Source organism: Macrobrachium rosenbergii, chromosome 50 (genome assembly GCF_040412425.1).
Source record: "Macrobrachium rosenbergii isolate ZJJX-2024 chromosome 50, ASM4041242v1, whole genome shotgun sequence".
Taxonomy (NCBI): domain Eukaryota; kingdom Metazoa; phylum Arthropoda; class Malacostraca; order Decapoda; family Palaemonidae; genus Macrobrachium; species Macrobrachium rosenbergii.
In genome coordinates this window covers 12,765,001-12,782,500 of record NC_089790.1, presented here as the reverse complement: position 1 = coordinate 12,782,500, position 17,500 = coordinate 12,765,001, and the positions used below count along the sequence as shown (strand labels likewise).

General features: G+C 34.7%; 2 protein-coding genes across 3 annotated transcripts in view; one reads left to right on the top strand and one right to left on the bottom strand.

Annotated features, from left to right (window-relative positions):
• The window catches only part of LOC136832625 (zinc finger protein 665-like), a 184,673-nt gene that overhangs the window by 92,689 nt on the left and 74,484 nt on the right, over positions 1–17,500 (bottom strand). The window lies entirely within an intron of this gene.
• LOC136832623 (uncharacterized) overlaps positions 1–17,500 on the top strand; it is a 43,424-nt gene that overhangs the window by 21,128 nt on the left and 4,796 nt on the right. Inside the window, exons 3-6 of the mRNA XM_067093870.1 lie at positions 1,266–1,574; positions 8,025–8,276; positions 12,986–13,273; positions 17,133–17,453. Coding sequence (XP_066949971.1) covers positions 1,266–1,574; positions 8,025–8,276; positions 12,986–13,273; positions 17,133–17,453 — 1,170 coding nt within the window. The remainder of the gene's footprint in view (positions 1–1,265; positions 1,575–8,024; positions 8,277–12,985; positions 13,274–17,132; positions 17,454–17,500) is intronic.

Sequence of the window (17,500 nt, the reverse complement as noted above, 5' to 3'; positions counted from 1 at the left end):
CAGTTAATGATTGTAGAACAAGAGGAAGCTGAACACTTATTAAGCAGAAGGAAGGTAACAACATCTCTACGGGCTTGCACAAGAAGTGCACTGGAACAAATCTTGGGATGCATGAAGGAATTGTTGAGCCTAGTCTCCTTTACAGAAGAGTAGTGAAGACATTTACTATCAATGAGAAAATAAGTTTAAAGCTCTTAAATCGAATAAAAATATTTTGAAACCGTGAGGAACAGAAGTATACTGAAAGGCTAGCATACATCAAGAGAAGTACGGGCCTATGGAGAGAATGGACTGATCAAGTGATTGGATTTTCGAAGTAGCATTAATTCTAATTAACGCCAGAAAACAGTTGAGGGCGTGTGCGCACAGACACACACACACATATATATGTGTGTGTGTGTGTGTGTGTGTGTGTGTGTGTGTGTGTGTGTGTGTGTGTGTGTGTGTGTGTGTGGGAAAACTGATCTAGTGCAACAAAACCATATGCAGTGGCCCGGGAAATCTGAAACGGATGGCAAATTTTCCAAGTAGCATTAAATCTAATTAACGCCAGAAAACAGTTGGGGTGTGTGCGCACACAGACACACACACACATATACTGTATATATAGTGTGTGTGCGTGTGGGAAAACTGATCTAGTGCAACCAAAACCATATGCAGTGACCCGGGAAATCTGAAACCGATGCCAAATTAGTGAGGTTATAAAATTAACAATTCTGATGTACCCATAATTCATAATGGCCCTTGAATAATAATAATAATAATAATAATAATAATAATAATAATAATAATAATAATAATAATAATAATAATAATAATAATAATAGTTTATGTGAAAACAATTCAAGTAAATGATACAACTGCTCTACGCAGTTAGATAAGGTAGACAACCACATGAGTAACTATAATCAGCTACATCTATCTAAGTTAATAATAGGCCCACCTGATACCTCATCCTTTGAGTATGAGAACGGGGACCATTTTTTTTGGAGGGGGGGATGGGGTAGGAGTGGGGATCCGCCATATATGACATCAAATTACGGTAATCCACGCTGATAGAAATAAAAGTGAAAATCGATTACAGATGTTGTGGCGCGTTTTAATAGCCACAACTCAAACAATCGATTACTCAGCTGAATACTATAGCTATACGCGACATTTAAGTTATCTTGTAAACAAACAATTACCAGATATTTACATATTTTCTATGCACAAAAGAACACAAATTTTCAAAATCTTTACTAATGTTATCTGATCTCTTGCAGTGGAACAGACAATTGAAAGAATTGACAGAATCTTCAAGGGAAGTGCAGAAACCCCATCTTTAGACGAATTCATGTTCACCTTATCTCCACTTCCAAACAATGATAAAATAAAGCTTTTCCTTGAGGTGAGTGTAGAAGGAGAAACAGAAAGCCCAATCGAAGCACAAGATGCATCCCACGTCCAAACTCCAACCTTTGCAGCCGACTTCACAAACTATTTTGGAAAAAATGCGAATTTCTTTATAACGGTAAAAAACGAAAGCTACGATGACATAGCCTCCGCCATAGCAGATCTGACACCATTCCCAAGTAAGTCCTTGTAACATCATTTTGAATAAGCATCCGCCATCAAAACACCTTCAACAAAAAGTAGTGTAATCTAAAATTGTTTCGTAATTCAAGGATAGCTTTAATGTTGCTAAAAATGCCTTTTCTAAAATAATTAATTTGCATAATTGTTTTCAAAGAGCCGAACTATCCTTTGCTTAACAGAAAAAATATACTTGATAATAATACGAATCTGTGAGATTAACGTTTTTTGGTGCCGTAATCCACAGCACCCATTTATAACATTCTAAAGTATCATTTTTCATTCAAACAAAAACACAACACTCAAACACAGAAATAGGCAAGCAATAAAATTATTCCCACTAAAAATTAGTCGCCAATATAGCCTATTTCCATTCTTCCAATAATCAATCCGTAACGAAGCCTTGCTCCAAATTCGGAAAACCTCTGTGAAGGTTCATGAACATTGGCACATTAATTGGCTCAGCCCAGATTCAAGGTGAATTATTCATTCATTAAAATAAAGAACAATCTTATCAAAAGTCCTTCTTGAGAAACACTATAATGTTTTAAGTACTAGAGGATGCCTCATCATGATGAGGCAAATGATAAACAGCTAAGCATATTTCCCGGACGACAAGTACATGGCAATAGAAAATCAGCGAAATTTTACAAGATCTCCAATAGACGCATAGTGATAATACCAATGATACAAAAAATAAACATCAATGACAGGGTAGTAAATAATACCCAATCGATCACTTTCATGTAGAAAAATAGGATAAATCGCACACTATATACAAATGCTAGAGAATTGTGAACACTGACATGCAACAAGTTCCTCATATCAAATGTACCTCATTCTTCCGTAACACGAAGGATTACAGATTAAGGATGTGATAAGATCTTGTTTCATGTCAAATGGAGCAGTTCTGATATCTGGTAACAGTTGTCTTTTGAAGCTGGTGATGGTAAAAAGGCTCTCAACAGTCCAGTAAATATAAGACAAAAACTTGCTCAACCAATAACAAGAAACTATCCCTGAATATTGTGAAAATATCTGTTCCCTTCAAGTTATGGTCTGGACACTAGCACAGACTTCTTTTATTTCATGACCTCAGTTAGTCAAGTAAGGAAAATTTTATAAATTCCATGCCCAAATAACACATGTAGACCTTATGAATGTTCACTGAGTAAGATATGTGATATGCTGAGGCTTATTTCACGTGCCAAGAGGAACTCAACACCCAAAACATGGTTTACTGATGATACTGCAATTGAAGAGAGAGCAATAAATTGTGACTCATTTTGGAAGAACATTGAGCTTGATGAGCAAGGGTACTTATCACGATGAAACCTGATTTACCTCCATATCCATGTTTGAGGCGCATGAATTCAAATCACATGACAGCATTTGTAATTCAGGCCAGGCAACACGATGGAACACTTATATAATAACTTCATTTCCGTCAAAAATCATGGATAAAATTACGAGTTTACTGAAAGTGAGCACTGACGATTTTTTTTTTCTTTTAAAGTTCTGTCCTCTCCAGGCTGAATCAACTTTCTGGTATCACTAGTCATATCATGAACAGCCCTGTTCTTGAAAACATATTCAGGGCCTTTGTATATATAAAATGCAGTCACCCAATTACTCGGTGGTAAGTTCTGCAAGAGCAGTGCCCATTTTCTTTGGTCACAGCCCTTACCACTTTGTACTGTAAGTATCCACTTAATCGCTTTCGATATCATTTCAAATGTCTAGGGTTGTATGCCTCCTAGCAGGTTGATTCGGGCTCTCTCTCTCTCTCTCTCTCTCTCTCTCTCTCTCTTCTCTCTCTCTCTCTCATATAAACAATAACTGACAATTCGTCACGGATTAATTGTGTAAAATTTTAATAATTCTTTTTTCCTTCTTTCTCTTGAGAAAATATCTAACATTTTTATATTATTTACTTTTGGTTACTGCGCTTGCTTACCTCTTCATAATGGAACTCCCCGTCTCTCTCCACATCTAGCCATCAATATAATTCTCAAATAAATGACAATTTACACAGTCCGTCAATCTATCGCTATCGATAAATGATAATTTACACAGTCCACCATCCTATCTCTAACAATAAATGATATTTTACAGTCTATGTGTATATCGCAATTAATAAATGATAATTTACACAGTCCATCAATCTGTTTTTATCAATAAATGATAATTTTCAATCCATCAATCTATCTCTGTCAATAAATGATAACTTAACCAGTCAAGCAATCTATCTCTTTCAGTAAATGACAATTTATGCAGTAAAGGTCATTACTGGAAATGCAAAAATTTCACCGTCCCTCTCTCACTCTCTCTCAATCTTAAAAGTATTTATTTTCCTTTTAGAAAATACGGCAGAATCAAATATTGTACATGTTCCCTCCACATCCCTGTCCATTCTCGAATTGATCTCCGCGTTGAGCGTCGGTAATTTCTGTCGCCTCCTTCTGGCTAAAAGGAATAATTAGTCATTGTTATGGGATGTTAGCCACATACCAAATATAACCACAATAAAATGAAAAATGCATTTTGTTATAGGAAGCTAAAGCGAAGGCAGGCACAGGAAATGTTTTCGAACATTCAGGAAGGTCAGCTCACCCAAAAATTTGATCAAAACTCGAATCTTTCGGAAAACAGCCTATTAAAGTACTACCTGAAACCAGCCTATAACAGTACTACTTGACAAGTTTTACTGAACTCATGAAGCCACTCAAAAGTTAAGTATATCTTAGTTTAACCAGACCACTGAGCTGATTAACAGCTCTCCTAGGGCTGACCCGAAGGACAAGACTTATTTTACGTGGCTCAGAACCAATTGGTTACCTAGCAACGGGACCTACAGCTTATTGTGGAATCCGAACCACATTATAGCGAGAAATGAATTTCTATCACCAGAAATAAATTCCTCTAATTGTTCATTGGCCGGCCGGAGGCTTGAACGCGGGCCCAGCAGAGTGCTAGCCGAGAACGAAATCGACCCATCCAATGAGGAACTAGCCTCTCAAACGCTATCACTGTTGATGTATTTGACGAATTCCCACACTTTCCTTTTCAACCATATATTTAGTTCTATTCTGATATTGTAGTAATACGTTATTAATTTAAAGGACATAACTATGATATCTCCATGGCTAGCAGCATTTCCAACTATAACAACTGTATCTTCTTCTGTGTGACATTTATAAACGTAGCCTTTGAAACAATACGAAATTATTTACTTCAAATGTTATTTGAAAAAGAAAACTATGTACAATTTTCATGAAATGCGTTCTGGTGAATTATTTAGTCACTATAGCTTCTGTGATTAATTTAAACTTATTCTTTCTGGAACTTTAAGTCAAACGCTTGATACAAAATAACTAGATTTTAATTAGTGTACAATAGAGAAAATTATCTATATATTTTGTCTTAGGTAGCCAGACAACTCGTCAAACGGACACCCCACCCCAACCCTCTCTCTCTCTCTCTCTCTTTCAGTATTCTGTTTGTGAATGGTTAGAACATCAACTAGAAGCTTATTTCCTCTCTCGATCACAACTTAAGTTGTTAGGTGGTTTAAGCCAGGCAAGTTATGATCCGTTGACCTTGGAGACCAGTAGGCCTAATGGAACGGGATCGTGTACTTGTAAGCGATATACTTTCGTCTCTCTTCTTCGTCGTATTTATATATATGAAATTGCTTTGTTCATGCTAAGCTGCCAAGCAATGCCGCTTATCGAGACACTTGCCTTATGCTAGTTAATCATCAATGGCCTTCGAGATGAGGTGCCTGTTTTCCATCTCTACGAATCAGTTGAATTTTCAGGCCCAAGAGTGACATCATATGTAAAAGGAGAGGTTAACTAGCTTTTTCTAGTGTGTTTCCGACTACCATTATGGAATATGTCTTTCTTTGTGCAATTTTGACAGAAATAAATTAGACGGTACGCGTTAGTAATCATGCTTAATTTTTAGATTCAAACTTGAGTTTTCCCCTTGACCCTTGTTCCTAGCGATCTAAAGTGGATTTTTTGGAATGCTTCGTACATCTTTCCCAAATTGATTATTTTCTTGCCGTTCTTTTACATCTGCATGATTAGCATTGATTTTCTAATGATAAAAGCGCATTTTCACTAGTGTAACACAACATTAAATCATTGTTTGGTAAACTACCACTACTGGAAGAGTTTGGCTGAAAAGATTTAGATCATCCTCGACAAACTGTTAGATGCCATGGGTACAAGGTGCCGCTTCGGCAGGCATGAGTTCAGCAAAGTTCGCAGCAAGAGTCGTAGGCGATTCGCAAGTATGCCGTAATATTTCAAAGTTACATCTTGTGGACGATGCCAGTGGCATTTTTAGATTTATTATAGATGCTGGTCTCCTCCCAAAAATATAATATTTCAGTCATTTTTTTATCTGTTTATTGTTTTTATAGTAGCTATGTTGTTCATTTAATTGATATCGGCAGTTCCAGTTGTCACGATGCCAGATAACTCAAAATCATTCATTCATTGTGGATGTGAGTCGAGCGACCCAGAACCTTCAAGAATTCAAATTCGGGAAAGTTTGTGGTGGTCCCAGATCATATTCTTATAAATGAAAATGAAGATTTGTGAAGGGTATCGAGACTATTAAGTAAATGAAGCTAGTCAGTGCAATGTGGTTAGGCTATTGGATTACCAGGGAGCTGAAGACGACAGGACTTAATCTGTGAACGTGTCCAAGAAAGCTATTGTTATTCACAATAAAGTCTACACTCGACATACGCACGCGTCCGCACGCCTACCCACACACGAGAAGTGGGAGGAGAGTTCCTCTCTTGTATGTATTCCTGAAGACCGATTTCAAAATTTCCTTCTTTAGTTTCAAAGTGTTCTTTACTTAAGGGTTTGCTGAGAAACTGGCTGTGTCCTGTAGCAATTTAGAAACATCAATAACACTAAAAAAAAAAAGTTAGAAAACAACAAACATCATGCAACTGAAAGTTACTGCATGGAAATCTGATTTTCCCCTTAACCAAGCAAGAAAACATTACATTACGCTTATAAAGAAGTTACACCTATCCCTGCCTGTTTTCTCCTATGCGTATAAACTATGTGTGTCTTTGTTTAGACTTAACTATTTCACAATAAACACATCTGCCATACACCCTCTACCTTATAAAAACCACTGAGTTTGCCCCCTGTCTGTGAACTGTTTTATATATATTTAAACTTAAAGGATCAGCAGATAAATTTCTTGTGCAAAACGAGATAAAATCTATGCATTAATTGCAAAGAAAAAAGGGATCGATATGAGAGGAAAATCGCCTCACCAATTTAAGCCACCAGCCCAATCCAGCTCAGGTAGGATGGATTAGAACTTTAACTGTCACTTGAGAAAATACAGGATATTAGTTTTGAACCAAATGAATTAAGCATCAAAATAAAATGCCATATTTGGCTCAGACAGCTTCCTGCCATTACGACTGATGCCTTCGAGGCAACCAGAGTGAGAACGACAACTCACGTCCAATGCCAGCTAAATTTTCGTTAGAGAGACAGAATAAAAGGTTCCCGATATATCTTGCCTTGCAGAAGAAATAACGGCAATCTGAATGTGGTGTTGGATTAAAAAAGGGACAGCTGTGTACAGTTTTGTATACTCTACCAATACCAAACGTCAAAGCAACAGGGCGTAGTATGAATTGTCAGCCCTCGTTGGGATGGGTGGAATTAGTACATGCTTCCAAGAGGAAAGGCAAATGAGCTATTAACAATTAAAGAAAATACTCGAAAATATACTTCGGCACAGTCTCAAATAGATTTTCCAATACTACATTCAAAAGCTTAACATTTATATATCCATGTGTCCGCCAAGTGAATGGCGCCGTAATACATTTCATTGTGTCTTGTTGACATTTTCTTCAAAGAACGTACTGAATTTAATTTCACGAACACCTGTGAAGCACTAAAAGTAAATATAATACTCTGGCAGCTACAAAACAAGGTTGGCTTGCGCATACACATACATACATACACACACACACACACACACACACACACACATATATATATATATATATATATATATATAAATATATATATATATATATATATATATATATATATATATATATATATATAATATATATATATATATATATATATATATATATATATATATAATATATATAAATGCTAGCCAGAAGAGCTTTACTGGTTACGTACCTAAGTCTAAATGAAAAATTTTCAACAAATCTTTTTTTTTTTAACCATTAAGTTATTAATTCTAATACCACCCCAATCAGTGCATAATGCAAAGATTCTAATTTCAAAAAATATTTAATAATTGCAAATTGCGTTTTCAAAGACTAGACAATTTTACCATTACTGCGAACAAGTTCCAGTAACAACTGACGGGAAACTGCCATAATCTTAAATGTAATATTTGTTATTTATCTCTCATTACAGAATTCCCCACAGTGGTTGGGTCAACGAATTTAGACGATCCTCGAAACCCCTTGAAGGGCACAATAATCAGACTGGTGGGAAGTTTGGGAAGTATGTTGATCAACAATGTTGATCTACTTGTCACAGGAGAACAACTCAGTTACTTCTCATTTTTAAATACGAAAGCTACAGATTATATACCATGCAACAATAAGGGGGGTGTTCCAGTTTGTGATGTTAAACTTGATCATACAATAACAGATACAAAACATGGTGAGTATATAACATAAACTTTCCCAATACTAACCCAACAAACTGAGTCTATGCAATATATGGGAAAGAACACAAATCATTATTTTGCTTTTATTCTGTTACTTTAAAAGGACCAATTATTGAAACACTGCTGCTATTCAAGTCTGCCAGTTGGTCATTGTCAGCAAGTTTTATGTTTGTTAGTAATTCATTCATTTTATATCTCTGTCTGTAATTCATTTCAGTTAGTGCGTGATTCTTGAACTAGATTTATATCTATCAGTCAGTAATTCTTCAACAATATTCTTATCAATAACTATTTTACCTATGCCAATGAACCTTTCCTCAGGAGGACCTATATTTTTTTGGTCAATAAATCGTTAAATTATTTATATCTGCTGTTTGGTCATTCTTTAATAAGACTTATGTCTGCCAGTCGGGGATTCTCCAACAAGATTCATGTATGCCAGTCAGTGACTAGTCAACATAATTTGAACCTCTCGGTCAATAAGTCTTAAACGAGATTTTTATGTGCCATTCTACCAGTTAGTAATTTTTCTCAAGATTTATATCATAATTGACAATCAGTAATCCTTCAACTAAATTCATATCTACAAGTTAGTAATCCTTCAACAACAAAATTCACATCTGCCAGCAAGTAACTCTCCAAGGTTTACATCTTTTTCGTTCAATAGTTCCTATATATATATATATATATATATATATATATATATATATATATATATATATATATATATATATATATATATATATATATATATATATATATATATATATATATATATATATATATATATATATATATACATACACATAGCGTGAAGGTGGACCATGAAACGTATTCATCTCTACATAATTCTTTATTTCCAACGTTTCGTAATAAAAAGCTTTATTACATCATCAGGGAATCTGTTAAATAATGAATAAAATTACTTTAAAATTGCTCTTAAAATCAATAAAATCCATAAAATACTTCACAGTTAAAATACAAGATAAAAAAAAAAAAAAAAAAAAAAAAAAAAAAACATAAAAGCAAAATCAAAGACCGCTAACCAACCTTAGACCAAGAAGGCAGAAGACAGAATGCATAAAAAAAGTTTAACTCAGGTACAGCTGAGTGGAGGAGGTCTGGGTATTTAACTGGGAACCAGTTGTTTAATAAATAATGATTCCAGGATAGGCAGTTCGTATGCATTAGTTGTTTGGCCTATGATACAGAAATCGTTTCTATCAATATATGTTTTACAAATTTTCGAATGGTTTCTTATGCTTGAATGCTCAGGATTGGAGAGCCTACAGCCAGTCCGAAAACTTAATCCCCGATGAGAGTCGATTCTGACCTCAGTAACCTCCTCGTGGATCCGACATATGTCCCAGAGTTACACTTAGGCAAGTATACTTATATACCACGTTAGAGTTCAATAGAGGTTTAATCGATCTTTGTATCTGAAAAAGGAACCAATCGTTAGTGGATTTTAGGAATTAATTTTAGATTAATGGCACCATAATGTTTATGAACAATTTGTACGAACCTTTGTCGAAAAAGAATCATCATGTAAAAATGGAAATTTGGCATAAAAAAACTAATTTTGGTACTGTACAAGGTTTGGCGATATTCATGAGTTGTTTGTTAAGGAACATCCGGAGCTTTTTAAAAACAAGTTCTGTGGGAAGCAATTATTCACAAAATATGCAGAAAGGAAACCAATTTCCTGATGGAAGGATTACCAGTTCGATGTAATAAAAAAAAGCCCTGTGGAGGAGAGTAAAAATAGAGTTCAGTTTAAAGTCATATTTTGTGAATAATTGCTTCCCACAGAACTTGTTTTTTAAAAAGCTCCGCATGTTCCTTAACAAACAACTCATGAATATCGCTTAAAACCTTGTACAGTACCAAAATTAGCTTTTTATGCCAAATTTCCATTTTTACATGATGATTCTTTTCGACAAAGGTTCGCACAAATTGTTCATAAACATTATGGTGCCATTAATCTAAAATTAATTCCTAAAATCCACTAACGATTGGTTCCTTTTTTCAGATACAAAGATCGATTAAACCTCTATTGACCTCTAACGTGGTATATAAGTATACTTGCCCTAAGTGTAACTCTGGGACATATGTCGGATCCACGAGGAGGTTACTGAGGGTCAGAATCGACTCTCATCGGGGATTAAGTTTTCGGACTGGCTGTAGGCTCTCCAATCCTGAGCATTCAAGCATAAGAAACCATTCGAAAATTTGTAAAACATATATTGATAGAAACGATTTCTGTATCATAGGTCAAACAACTAATGCATACGAACTACCTATCCTGGAATCATTATTTATTAAACAACTGGTTCCCCAGTTAAATACCCAGACCTCCTCCACTCAGCTGTACCTGAGTTAAACTTTTTATTTATGCATTCTGTCTTCTGCCTTCTTTTATAAGGTTGGTTAGCGGTCTTTGATTTTGCTTGCTTGTTTTTTTTTTTTTTTTTTTTTTTCGTTTTTTTATCTTGTATTTTAACTGTGAAGTATTTTATGGATTTTATTGATTTTAAGAGCAATTTTTAAAGTAATTTTATTCATTATTTAACAGATTCCTGATGATGTAATAAAGCTTTTTATTACGAAACGTTGGAAATAAAGAATTATGTAGAGATGAATACGTTTCCATGGTCCACCTTCGCGCTAATGTATACCACTGGCCGTCGCCTACTTGTTCTTTTGATATATATATATATATATATATATATATATATATATATATATATATATATATATATATATATATATATATATATATATATATATATATATATATATATATATATATATATATATATATATATATATATATATATATATATATATATATATATATATATATATATATATATATATATATATATAACGTTTTTACTTTCGATCGTCTGTTCAAAATCCTTCAGATTCATACATTTTTATAATGACACTTCTAAAGTCAGCATTTAAACGTCTCTCTCGCTACGAACGTAAGTATATAACTTTGCAGTCTAGCAAAGGGTAAACTGGTGTTATTATCAAATTGGAAATTAACCCTGAGTATCAGCCAAAAATCAACTTAATTCTGAGTGCTAGGAGCATATTATACACTCCTCTTAGCGAGACAGTAGGCACAAGCCTTCAATTTTTTTCTATAATATTTTGTACATGGCTTTAGTATGTCGAAGTTATAAGAACTTCTACCTCTAACAACAACAGAGAGCTCTTTTGTGTTTAATGTTTACTGTACAAGCGAACACATTGTGTGAGTATGGGTTCCTGTTTAGGCCTTCCACTGACTAAACTTTTCTTGTATTATATTGAAAAGGTTAAATGGCAATCAAGCATATATGAACCATAATTGTACAAAAAAAAAATTCATTACCTTGCATACATAACTAATCAGCAGTGCAAGATAGGAAGCACTGCTGAAAAAGAACAAAACCTAACTAAAAACTTTCCGAATAATAAAATTCAGAATGTAGAGAAAAGGTTCCTAACTTCAGAACTTGTGAAACGCGCCTTCACAAGTTTCATGTTGAAATTTCAGCACTTAACACCTCTGAAATATAAAGTTAACTTAATCCTGACCCTCATAAGAGCACAGTCTTCGTCGCTTACGTCGTCTCCGTAAGAACTGAAATTCTTCAGATCATTGCTGAAGAATAAATGGTTATCAAGCGAATTATCTAATCACCTACATGACGAAACAGCTTTCTAAATTATATATCAATGACCACCTAAACATTACTCAAAACATGAAAAACTATTATTAATATACTACTAACATTCATGGATATTTATGGTAATACCATAAAAAGCAATTGTGTTATATTGTCCAATGCATATTCCCAATAGGAAATAGATATAACTTACTTTGCAAAAGCAGAATAGTAATTTTTTCGATATCAATAACTCAATCTCAGCAGCCTGAGTCCAATCTTGTTTAATAACGGGCAGAAATATCAGATTAGCTAGGATGAGGGAGTCTCAAAATCTGGGCAAGTCATTCCGTACAGGGTAACTACCTAACAGTATAGTTCGAGAACACAGCGAGGACACTGGCACCCTTAGTCACTAGATTTTTCAATTCTGGCTGCCTCCTAGTCGGTTGCAGACATCGGTATTTTGGATGCATTATATTCCACTAAAATTACGCTTTATTGGCTAGAAACAAGGCAATATCATCACAACTTTTTTTTTTTAATTCCCGGTTCAGAAAATGAATGCGGTATAGCAGTAATGTCTTATTTCACTTTTGCATACTTCTCTTTTTTATAATTGTTCTTGTTTGGTTTTACTGTAGTTTCCTGTTTTAATGGTCATAATGTTAATCTTATCTCTATTTGAAAATTCCATATAGTGTAAATATCGTACTTATTAACTGTCATATTAAGTTAACTGTACGTTGATAAAGAGTTACAGTGGTGCTAGTTGGAGTTATGGCTCTGGTGTCCGTTGCTGTGTGTGTGTGTGTGTGTGTGTGTGTGTGTGTGTGTGTGTGTGTGTGTGTGTGTGTGTGTATATATATATACATATATATATATATATATATATATATATATATATATATATATATATATATATATATATATATATATATATATATATATATATATATATATAATAAATTTAACTGTTTATAGTCACAACCATTAAAGGGTTATTTAAGCTTTCTAAGTTGTAGACATTCGTATTGCAGATCCAACTGTCTCCTCAGCAGTTCTAGCTTATGGTCCTAAACCTAATGCTACTATCAAGCTGTCGTTCCTTAATGCTGAAGAAATCCAGGACGCCATTCTTATACCCCAACTATCTAATTCATTTGAAAGAAATGTTCTCTGCACTCTAAACCAATTCGATGGGGCAAAGTGTACCATCGATTGGTCGGACCCGAGCTATACGGGTCTACAGCTGATAATAATTCAGAAAACCACTGGCACAGCTCCAGACCTGGACACATGGGAAACTTACAGTTTCGATATCCACGGTGAGTCACAAACTTTTTGACTTTCATTCATTCTTCTATATTCTTTTCCAAACGTTTTTCTCTAAAATGAACATTATTTCCTCATAGCATTTTCCATGACGGACACTAGCAAGATTCATAGCAATATCCGGATATTAGGGTGAATCTAAGAAATATAAATGAAAAATGACATAGGCAACCGACATGAAGCAACTTTAACTGACACCGAAATGCAGAATCGGTTTTTATTACTTGACACAATGCAAACCATGCGAACAGTTACTTCTGATTCATAAAGACCAGAAAAATAGACAAAAAAGCAAATTATGAACATACATGGAAACTAAAACGTAACTTACACAGAAAATTATCGGAATATACATTCAAAAGAGAGCCAATATCTTTTCTTAACATTAATCCATTGCCATAATTTTATTTAATGTTTCATTTTTATTCCTTCTTTATTACATACAGGATATATGGTACATACCTTATCTTCCCCTTGAAAAGAAATAAAATCAAAATTGCGGGAAGGACGCGCGACATAAGAACACCCCTATGACAAGTATCAAGATTTTGACACTAAATTTTATATATATATATTTTTTTGTTATTTTCGTCATTACAACATGCTTTACCAAGATAGCACAGCAAACGGGCTATAAACACTCAGCAAATTTAACTGGAATGCAAAATGGTAAATCTCATCTACATCCATATGTGAATGAAAAGTCTAAATGCTAACGGCTTGGGCTATTTTCATTTCTTGAAGCTCTAGACAGAGGTTATCTCACGAGTTAATTTTTTTTACTTGGAAGGAGTTCTCAGCAAACATAGCGCAAGCGTTTTTTGTTACTAGAATATTAATGTCTTTGGAAGACACTGGATTTGCTCTTTTGTTTTCCTCTGGCAAGCAAAATCCATACTTGTCAACTGATGAACGCCGGTGTGGCACCTGAGATGATCCGCAGGTTCAAGTTGATTTCTAAGAAGTCTTTAAAATAAATTTTTTTTTGTAACACTGGTCTTGGGTGTACCGGACTTTTCATTTTACCTCTTAGGTCTTAGAGGCGCACACACACACATATATATATAGGCCTACATATAATATTGTAAAAGGAGCCACAGTTACTATGTTTGCTGACAATCCACGTGTCGAAGGTGCTGACGTATCAGGAAGAGCAGATGCGGCTGATTTTTTGGGGGGAAGAAGCAGAAGGAATTACTGAAGTTGCAGAGGTTTTAGATGTAGAAGATTTGTCCTCGGTAGTTAAATAATTAGAATTATGATGATTATGAGGTGATTATTTTAAACCACTGGTTCTCATTTATAGACAATTTTCGCATAGGAAGATTCAAGCGACTGGTTAGCACCCATAAGCGAAAACAATTGAAGGTGATTTAATACCCAAAATTCTCAGAACATGTACCAAAACGAGAAGCCCTCTTTCCTTCTTAGCATCAATCCATCAGCAGATTTTTTAATGTATCCTTTTGCTTCCTTCTCTATGACAGAAATGATACTCCCCAAACCCCTCAAAGAAAAAGGTTATAGCTCCTCCCACTCCTTGGCTGTTAATAAATGTGTCAGTTGTCTGCATGTTTTTTTGTGCACTCTCACCTTAGTTTATATAATGTAAATTTCTACCACAATGTACCAGCCCTCTTGAAGTTTCAGTAATTAAAAGAGGTGAACTAGTCACATACTCCTGTAACTGACCAAGATCTGGGTGACTGACCAAGATGTGTATGGTGCGTCTGAACCAGGAAAATAGTTTCAAAAGACTGTTTCACAAGAATGATGGTCATTTGTATACAGCTGGGCTTTTATTAAGAAAGAAAGGAAACAAAACAGTGATGGGGACCAAGTTAAAGAATTAGATCAAAACATGTATAAGGAATACATGGGCAAAAGATTAAGCTGGCAAATATGCAGTTGGCAGACTTTAAGGAAAATGTTGCAGTAGATGAAATTCACGGTGTTATGAAGCATCTGACATCCACTCCTTCACCTATTTTTATTTCCAAAGGTTTTTCTCTAAAATGATCATTATTTCCTTATAGCATCTTTACTGCAGGATTCATAGCAATTACCGGATATTACGGGTCCAAGTAAAAAAAAAAAAAATAAAATAAAATAAAAAAGGCATAAGCAACCAAGAGAGGGCACTTTAATTGATGCTGAAATGCGGAGCAGAATCACTTCCTATTATGCGACACGACGAAAATCATGTGAACAGTTACTTTTTTTATTCTCATGTAAGCATATTTGCTGTCCTGGTTTCCCATAAACTTACATCTACTGCAACATCTTCCTTAAAGCCTCCCAAATGCATATTTAACAGCAGCATTTTTTTCCCTTGTATCTAATATAAGGTTTTTATCTTATTCCCAATATACAGGTTTTTATCCTATTCTCTAACTTGTAACATCCCATGGCAAAAATCTGACCTTCCCTACCAATGTTCTGCTATATTTCTTTCTTAATAAAAATCTGGCAACACACTTGTATACAAAGGACCCATCATTCTTCCAGAACAGTCTTTTTGAAATTTCTTCCTAATTCAGGCACACCATATACATCTTCGTTAGTAACCCAATTATATTATCAACACGATATCACAGCATCCCACCTGCAATCTCATCAACTCCTGGAACATTTCCGTTTCGTAACATCTTACCTGCCAACATCATGTCTTCAAAATACCTTTTTACAAATATCAATGACATTGACTACCTTCTTCCTTCGCATCCAACTCTTTAGATACCTACTCACTCCATGAACACAAAATTACATTCCCTTCAAATATCACATCTACCTGCATAGCCTAACCAACACATTCCAAGATCAATACGTTTATTCACCTTTCTCTTTGTTTATGGAACTGTCTCGATTACAACAATTTATTTCAATACGTATATCATAAATTTCCCCTCTGAGACTTCACCAATTTTGCCTCACACTCTTAGTCATACTTTTGCAATCTATCCAATCACCTTTTGTGTCTTGCAAGTGTGGTTTCAGGCAATCTTTTTTTAACATGCTTAAATGTTTAGCTTTATCATCCAATCGGGCACTTTATTCCTCCTGGCTTTATGACTATATCCACATACTCCCTCCTGACTTAGTTGCTCCTTTCTTTGGATATACATACACACATATATGTACATACATACATACATACATACATACATACATGCACACATACACATACATACATATACAAATAACAAAAGGTTTATCACAGGAAGATCTGAGGTAATGTGGATTAAGTTTTATCTACGAAATATTTGTGTGAGACTGTATGATAGTACAAGAAAAAAATGCATATGACATAAATCAAAATAAATAAAACTTATGAAACCATTCTTTTAGATGCGATAGGAGTGTTGAAGTTTAAGATGTGAGAATTAGTCAGCTGAGATATTCTGAGTGACTAAGAATGCGTAATGAGCTCTGAAAATAATATGATGTCGTGTTCCCTTTTCATACTGACATAAAACAAGGGAGAAACAAGGGAGATGAGGGGGTATTTTTTTATAGAATCCGAACAACTGACGCTCGCATATGAAAAGTATTATTGAAAATTGGTAAGTGTTTGCAAGAGGCATAAGTTAACACTAAATACTTACAAGAATAAATCTAAGAAGGCGAATGGAGGCTAGGAAAATGGAACTAAGAACATTTCCAAGGATGGTGGAAGAGCCTAAGTGGTAGTAAATCAGAATAAAATCATTCTACTTACAAAAAAAAGAATCCTTAGTACGGTATTCATATCCCTCATACAACGCAGTTTCACGGCCATATTGTATATTAATCTTCGTGTAACACATAATAACCATTAACAAAGACATTCCATATAACTATATATCTTTCCAGATCGTGAACTGGTAGCTACTCAACTCGGCGCTGACATAATCGAAGGCAGATGGCTGATGCTGGACGGTGAATACTCTGCTGACCAAACAGGAAAATCAGTTTACCGTCTAAGAAAATCTGCATTTGGTGAGAACCTTCCACAGGACATAGACGTTGACTGCTCACATCTTTCCCTGGATCCAAAGCTGTGTTTTGGCTATTTCCCTCATCTGGTTAAGGACAAGACATACACTCTCACCGTGGCGTACAAGGAAAGTGATAAAGCAAATGAAATGGATCAAATTGAATCCTCTCCAGTGAAAATCAAAGCTTCAGAACCTGGTAAGGAAATTTGCTTAAAGGTCTTTTTTCATGAAAAGCAAAGCTCG